The sequence below is a fragment of the Lipotes vexillifer genome, unplaced genomic scaffold (genome assembly GCF_000442215.2).
Source record: "Lipotes vexillifer unplaced genomic scaffold, Lipotes_vexillifer_v1.1 scaffold2116, whole genome shotgun sequence".
Lineage (NCBI taxonomy): Eukaryota > Metazoa > Chordata > Mammalia > Artiodactyla > Lipotidae > Lipotes > Lipotes vexillifer.
In genome coordinates, this window is record NW_006791713.1 from 682,515 (window position 1) to 690,866 (window position 8,352).

An 8,352-nucleotide genomic window follows, 5' to 3' on the forward strand; every position below is an offset into this window, starting at 1 on the left:
TTGTAAACTATCTCTTTCCCCATCTTCTTTTTCCCTCCTAATCATTTCCTTTTGTCCCTTAATCCTCTTTGGTGTGGGCTGGTATTTTTCTCTTCCTTGGCATATTTAAAATACTCAGCCTTCAACTCCTGTCTTCCCATTTTGCTCTCTTCCATTCGTGCAATAAAGTTTGAAGAGCTCCTTGCAGCTAAAGTTCTTCTGTTCAGTAAAGCGAAAACGCGAACTGTCTCTTAAAACCCAACAGTGCTGGGGGGGCGGCTCCACCCAATGCCCGGGACTGTTTGCCACGGCTCTGTGAACAGGGCACAAAGCTCCCTCCCCGCCCAGGAACACAGGCCCCCAGCACAAAGGGGAGAACAGACGCCTTCTCCATAAGAGTTCCAGAAGAGGACGCACTTCTCTGAAAAGTCAGCCCAGATAAATGAGTTTCTAGTTTTCATGCTTTAAGACTGGAGCTGGGGGCCTGGGGAGGTCCATCACCCCCATCCACATAACACTGAATCTGTTTATCTCTCCTTCTTGGGTCTACACAAATCCCTTTCCGTTTTAAAACAGTTTTTAAAAATCCACGGCCTGATTTATTTTGTGTTTACTTTTCCCCTTAAAGCAGATTCTGTATCCTGAGCTGGTGTTTGATCATTTGAAGGTAACCCTTCGGGAGCATAACACTACACCAGTGCTTCTGGAATGTCTGTGAATAAAAAATTAGTTTGAGAACTTGTTTAAAAACCACATAGATTCTTGGACTCCATACCCAGAGATTTTAATTCTGGGGTTGGGGTAGTCTGGGGTGAGGCCCAAGACTTTGTAAGAAGCCCAGGCAATTCTGAGGCTCTGAGGGTCCACAGGCCACACTTGGAGAGCACTGTTCTGAGGCACCAGCTCTGATCAAATTAGAGTGAGCTCACAGAGGTACATTCCAGTTTAGCTCATGGAGTGAGCTACCAACTTCCTGGATGCAGAAAAGTAAGGACTATACACCAACTGAAAGTAATTACTCTCATCATCCTTTTTCTCTACTATCCGTAAGGGAGCAGGGCATGGCAGCCAGGAGCCTGGACTCAGAAGCTGGCCTTCCTGGATGTGAATCCGAGGCCTACCCCCCAGCAGCTGTGTGACCTGGAGAAAGTTGCTTTGCAACCACGGGCCTCAGGTTTCTCATCTTAAAAACAGCAATAGTAAAACCACATCCAACATCATAGCATAGAACTCCTGAGACGATTAAATTGGCCAGTACATGCAAAGGGCTAGAGCGGCCCGCCGCTCATCATGCACTGGGTGTTGCCGCTGCTGGTCGCTGACGTCCAGCTGAGCAGACGTCATCAGGTGGGAGGAGGGGAAACTAAGCAGAGGAGGGAGATCAGGAAGGGCCCCCCGGCCTCTTCACTCCTTCTCCCTTCCGCTGCCAAACTTCTGCCACTGTTAGCACTTGCAGGTGAAAGGACGGGATAAAGACTGGGGCTCAGCTCTGCATTCCTTCTAGCACCTCAGGTAAAGGTGTGGCGTGGTTATCCAGGACATCCCTGGTCTCAACCCTGTGGCTGGTTCCCAAACATCTCCAGCTAACAATATGGACGAGCTCGACTACAGACGCTCACAGAGGCCCACAGTGCTTTAGCAAGGAACACCTGAAAGCTAGACAGACTGCAGAAAGTCACCAACTGGAAAAAAAGATACCTAACCATGTGGAAATATTCAAAGAAATCAAGATACATCTGTACAACAGGTATTACACAGGCCTCGGCAATGATTTTATGAAGAAATCCTAATTATGAAGGAAAAACATTAAGTTTTTGCACTGAGACAGATTCTAAACAGGAGCCACACAGGAAGAGTAACAAAAAGTTGTAAGTTCAAATTTAGAAAAGGATAGCATCCTTACTTCAGGCCTTCATTTGTGACATTTTGTTTCATAACGAATAGCGTCTCATGCACCACGCAGACAGGAAACAGGGTGCCTGCCCCACGGCTCACAATCTAGACAAACGCACGGGGGCATGCAGCGATTTCCCGAGAAGGCTGCTCTCGTACCCACAGGACTCCTTCTCTGTAAGCCTCTGCTCTCTTTCCTAGGATTGACCTTTTCCACTAATTTCCCCCTCAATTTTGTGTTTGTACGTAACATATAAGTGAGGAAACACCAAGAAAATGTTTCTCTATGTAAGATTTAATAAGCAGTCCCGAAGAACAATGGAGAAACTGATCTCAAGGAAACAGAAAGAAAGTGCTCTGTGGATAAGGACTGTGTCGTAAAGGAAGATGAAGGAACGGCTGGGACGAGAGCATGTATCTAAGTGATGCAGGCGCAGTGCGGCAGTGATAAGGCATTAGGAAGAGAGACACTGCTCGAGCACAGCGACACAGCACTCGCTTGGGTAAGCTGGTAAGGTAAGCACTGTGTAATTTAAACGCATCAACTGTAACTCGTCTGAGCATACTAAGTGTCCTTAATTACGCCATGGCGAGTACAACGTAAGGATAAGAGGGCAGGTCTATGAGACACAGACAAAAGCTGACTATGCTCACTGAATACACAAATACTGTGATGAAGAGGAATCAGCAGGCTGAGTAGTAATTAGAAAGGAAAAGCTGTTTCAGTGACATTTGATACTTATTTACAACAGTAAAATCACAAGCCCCCATGGGCAAACGAGAACAATCAGGACAGGGGCTGCAGTGGGGGGACCGCGGGGTGACGGCCGCCACGTCAGGAGGAGAGGAGCGCCTGTAGCGGCCCCGGCGTCCAGATTCGAGGAGGGCAGGGGCTGGTGGGGGCTCTGAGGAGGGTGCGTGGTGGGCACAGGTCTCGACCTGACGCCTCAAGTTCCCTTCCCAGGAGTCCTCGGAATCCACGTTTCCTAAAGCCCGAGCGCGGCCCTCGGAAGCAGGAGCTAGAAGGCTCCCAGCTCCTCACTGGGGTGGGGGGCGTCTGGCCGGGAGGCCCACTCCCACTTGGCTGCGGGGTCAGCACGTGGGCCCCATGCGGGATCCAGAACTTGCCTGAGCTCGTGTGCACCATTCAGTCACCATTCGTAAGTGACAAACCACTGACGCTTAAACTTACGAAGTCTGAAGACTTCCAGATGCACCCACGGTTCTACACTAAGTAACTTCACAGAACTAGTTTTGAGCTCCAAAGAATTTCATGCTTTGAAACAGATACTTCTTTTTGATTCTTCTTAATGAAACAAATGTAACAGTAATTATGATGATAGTTATGATAATCTGAACTTCCAATCTGTACTAGTTTAATTTTACAAAACTTTCACACAGGTTATCTAATTAAATTAGCAATTGGTACGTGGTATTCAGCTGGTCTTCACAGCAGGTTGTAACTATATACCCTAGCAGTGGCATTTTAATACCAACTTGATGTTTTATAGGATTTTTAAGGTCATGCTCATAATGCTTTTGCAACTGACAATTTAAACAAGGGAATAAAACAATCAGGTCACATCCTCAAAGCAAAAACAAGATAAGGACATTTTGAAAAAGCAAATATGAAATTTAGATTGAATTACCCAAGGCAATTAAATTTTTGGAAAAGCTTAAGCTTAAAGAATTTTCTTTCTATGAAAGGCAGATACTCAGAAATCATGTTAAAGTTTTCAATATTCTAGGCTCAAACACAGGAGGGATTATTCTCTCACAGAAGTAAAACACTGCAGGGAACACAGAAATACACCTGAAGTCTCTGTATCAGCAATCCTCAGAGCCGTGCCCTACAATGCAACCCAGCAGCCCAATGAACTGCTGTTGTAGGCAAGTGACTGTCTCCTGGTTTCCACAGGCCACGAGGCTCTCCAGCTGAAGTTACGTCTACAAATTAACCTGCAGCTATTTTGTACTGGAGAAATCACAATTGTTAGTCTATTAGTAGATTTCCACTAAAGGCTACACGGATGCACTTTCTCTGATTAGGAACTAGATTTTGACTGAATTTTATCCTAAAACTAGAGTTTTAGTTATTTTTCCTTTTATGCCACAGCAGAAAAATAATTGCAACTTAATTTTGCCAACAGAAGCCCAGACATCACTCAGCTGAGCTACAGAAGGCTGACATTTTCAAAACTGACAGCAGTTTTCGGCTCACATGACATACCTGTTCCCTGATTTCTTTCATTTTTTCCAATCTCTTGAGTTTTGTTGCATATTCTTGAACTTCTTTTAATCCAATATCTGTGCAGAGACGAACCAAGAAACGTAGACCTAAATTATGAAAAATATTTTTAGAAAAGTATTTATCCATGGTGTTCAAAGAACAATAAATCAATAAGCTCCGTCTTCTGGGACCTGGGTAGGAATGCTGCTCACAAACAGGGTTTGTTTCTCTTGAAAAATCACTACACTTTGTATTCCTGGCCGTCTGAGAACTGACCTCCTGGGAAGAGGGTTTAGAGGGACTCTGCCACCCGCCCTTCAGGAGAGACCACAGCATCTATAACCCGAGCCTTTATCTCCTCACCTGCTTCTCCTTTATACCACTTACGACTCCTGACATACTATATACTTGTTTATTGTCTTTTTCTTCCCACTAGAATCCAAGCTCCATGAGGCCAGGATTTTGGTCTGTCTTGTTTTCTGCCACACCCACAGGGCGGGAACAGTGCTGTGTACCAGCCACCCCATAAGAATTCGTAAGTTAGTGACGAATTCATGACCATTAATGTATTACAAAAGTAACGGTTCTAAAACTTCACATCACCACTGCGTAAATTGCCTACGTATACATTTACCCTGATAATGCACAGTAAGAAGGTAATTTACATTTTCTACAAATAATACTCGACTATCTCTCTTATCTACCCATCCTTGGAAAAAGTGGCTTAAGAATATTTAATTTAAAATAAAACCCACTGTTTTTGGTAGATGTCCTCTGAAATTCAGCATGTCACCTGTAACTCTATAGAGCAGGTCAATTTTTGATAACAGAAGAATGTATTTTAAGACAAAATCACCCTTTGGGTTCATCAGAAAAGTACTCTGCTCAAAGTGAGACCTTACATGAGTGCAAGTGTTTTTCCTATCCTACCATAAGGCAGACTACTGATTATACCTGTTTTGAAAGTTAAACAGGCCAAAGTACCTTGGACATTCCCCATGGCACAGATAATCACTCAACTTTTTTCTTTTTAAACACTTTTTCAAAAAAATAAATTATTTATTTATTTTTGTCTGCGTTGGGTCTTCATTGCTGCACGCAGGCTTTCTCTAGTTGCAGCGAGCAGGAGCTACTCTTCATTGTGGTGCACGGGCTTCTCATTGTGGTAGCTTCTCTTGTTGCGGAGCACGGGCTCTAGGCACGCGGGCTCAGTAGCTGTGACTCGCGGGCCCTAGAGCACAGGCTCAGTAGTTGTGGCACACGGGCTTAGTTGCTCCGCGGCATGTGGGATCTTCCCAGATCCGGGCTCGAACCCGTGTCCCCTGCACTGGCAGGTGGATTCTTAACCACTGTACCACCAGGGATGTCCCAATCATTCAACTTTTACAGTGAATCTTAAATTCTCTTTAAAGAAAGAAAAGTGGCCTTACTTGGAGATGCTCTCTTTGCTGTCCGGTGCGGAGGTGCTGCAGCTACTGCAGTGGTCCTCAACCGGCAGCAGCTGCATCCCCAGAGGACACCTGACAATGTCATAACAGGAGGTGTGCTCCTGGCACCCAGTGGGTGGAGGGCAGGGATGTTGCTAAAACATTCTAGAATCCACAGGATGGCCCCACAGCACAGGATTATCCGATCCCAAATGTCAGTGCTGCGGAAGCTGAGAAACTGTGCCCAGCAGACTGTTGGGTTTCCATTCCCCAAAAGCTATTACTGCTCTCATTTAATCTCTAAAGTATCAGTTCCCCAATGTGACTGAAGTTAAGAATCACATTAAAAGCTGTTAAAAAAGAAACAGGAAAATAAATAGATGAGAAAAAAAAAAAGAAATAGGAAAAATCAGATATCTGGGTCCACTGCAAACCTGAATGAGAATCGCTGTAGGCTGGGCTACAGATTTGTAGTTTTTACAAGTTTTACAAGTAGTTCCCATGTATCCTGTTTTCTGACTGGCATTCGGAAACTGCTGTGAGCTAATGGACCCACATGTGACCAGCATTACAGAACTCCTCGCCCCCAGGCTCTTACCAAAGGCCATAATTCTGAGCTCTCTGCTTTCACAAAAGTCAGATTGAGAAAAATATTACTGAAGGAACATGCAGCACATCTAACCCCCGGATCAGTCTGCGCCACTGAAAACGTGGCCCAGAAAAGATCTGTTTTTACTGAAATGTGCTGTTTTGTGTGCATGGTCATTGAAGAACAACATTCAAAACGGTCTTTTCAAACACATTATTTTATTTGTTGGAGGGATGTTAGTAAAGCTAGGAGCTACGACGTCTTCCAGTGACCTTTTATCTACTCTCCTCTGTGTCTCAACACAACTGAAGTAAGAGTTGAAAGGATTTTCTTCTTCCCAAGGAATTACTTTTTATTTCCTTATAAATAGTAAAGATTATAAAACCCACTGTATCTTCTCTCTTTCCTTTAGTCACAAAGCTACTGGGGCCATATATAGTTTAGTGAGAATATGAGACCTATGAATATGGTTATTTTGTACTTTTCCGGATCCTGATCTTGTTGCTGTTACTGTAACACTGTTACTTCAGGTTGCATCAAATCCACTGTGCAATAAGATTGGAAGAAATGAATATCTTATACAAAGCCAACTTTATAAAAGGGAAATAAGTTACATATAACATAATGTTTTAAAATTAATTTGCTACCAGTATCAGCAAGATTATTAATGTTCTATTATCATAAACTCTAAAGGTATTTTTTCAGTCTCAAAAACTTATAATTAAATGGATGGTTTAAAATGCCTTTTAAAATGCTTCCCTGCTGGCACAGTGGTTAAGAATCCGCCTGCCAATGTAGGGGAGATGGGTTCGATCCCTGGCCCGGGAAGATTCCACATGCCGTGGAGCAACGAAGCCCATGCGCCACAACTACTGAGCCTTCGCTGTAGAGCCTGTGCGCCACAACTACTGAACCCACGTGCCACAACTACTGAAGCCTGCACGCCTTAGAGGCTGTGCTCCGCAACGAGAAGCCACTGCAATGAGAAGCCCACGCACCACAACGAAGAGTAGCCCCCACTCGCCGCAACTACAGAAAGCCTGCCTGCAGCAACGAAGACCCAACGCAGCCAAAGATAAAATAAATAAAATAAATTTATAAAAAAGAATTTTTTTAATAAATAAAATGCCTTTTCTATAAAATACCAGTTTATGAACTTTAAAAAATAATAAACCAAAATTTATTCTTAAAATTTCATAAAGCTTTGAAATATAGATCTGTTTACTACTGAAGAGAATTCAGTGGTATATTTAAATCCGTCAAGAATTAAATTTTATAAAAATGTGTACTTGCATAGTCAAATTTTCTGATCCTATAACCACATATTTAAACATGTACTGCAAATTATAGGTTGGTATCTATGTATGCAATTACTGTAGCAAAGGTAATTATTACATATTAGGACATAAAATGTGAGAACCTATACTTTCAAAGTTACAAAATGTAGTCTCACTTACATTCAACATTTTCTGGAAATTTTCTGTGAATATCTTTGTAAGTATCTAATGCTTTTTGGTAGTTACCTATAAGTGAAGGAGAAAAAACAAACATACTAGCAGATTATAGAAATTAACAGGATTCAGCAAAATACTAATTTAAATTCAATATGCTAGCACCATTTCATTGGTTTAGAAGGATGACTTCCATGTTTGCCATAGGCATAAATAACCATTCCCAATATAACTTCTGTTTTTTGTTTGTTTGTTTTGGCTGTGCAGCATGTGGGATCTTAGTTCCCGACCAGGGATCAAACCTGTGCCCCATGTGGTGGAAGTGTGGAGTCCTAATACCTGGACCGCCAGGGAGGTCCCTCAATATAACTTCTGGAAGAAAATGTACAGACAAAATAAATCTGAAAAAGGGGTAGAGTGCAAGTAAATGGTTGAAACTTAGTTCTACTTCTTAAACGAAGTAATAACATTAATTTCAATGTTATTCACTTGGAAAAGATGAAAAATAACTTATTTTGCAGGTTTTATATTCAAACATTAAAAAGTTTACAGAAAGCATTTTGTTTTGTAATAAAATAATTTAGCTTCACATGGCAGCAAAGAATAGAAAAAACGAATTTTGGATCAAAGACCTTTGCTAAAATCTCAGGAAAGAGTTATGCCCTTACGTCTGGGCCTCCTGTACAAGGGGGTGGTCCGCTGGCCTCGGCGTCGGGGTGGAGGCTGAACAAGACGGAGAGCGGAGCACCCAGAGCGCAGCCGGGCCGGCTAAGGTGGCCGCTC

At 43.0% G+C, this 8,352-nt stretch overlaps 1 protein-coding gene across 1 annotated transcript in view; it reads right to left on the bottom strand.

Moving 5' to 3' along the window:
* IFT88 (intraflagellar transport 88) overlaps positions 1–8,352 on the bottom strand; it is a 69,010-nt gene that overhangs the window by 10,789 nt on the left and 49,869 nt on the right. Inside the window, exons 21-22 of the mRNA XM_007464509.1 lie at positions 7,576–7,641; positions 4,103–4,209 (exon numbers count right to left, since the gene is read on the bottom strand). Coding sequence (XP_007464571.1) covers positions 4,103–4,209; positions 7,576–7,641 — 173 coding nt within the window. The remainder of the gene's footprint in view (positions 1–4,102; positions 4,210–7,575; positions 7,642–8,352) is intronic.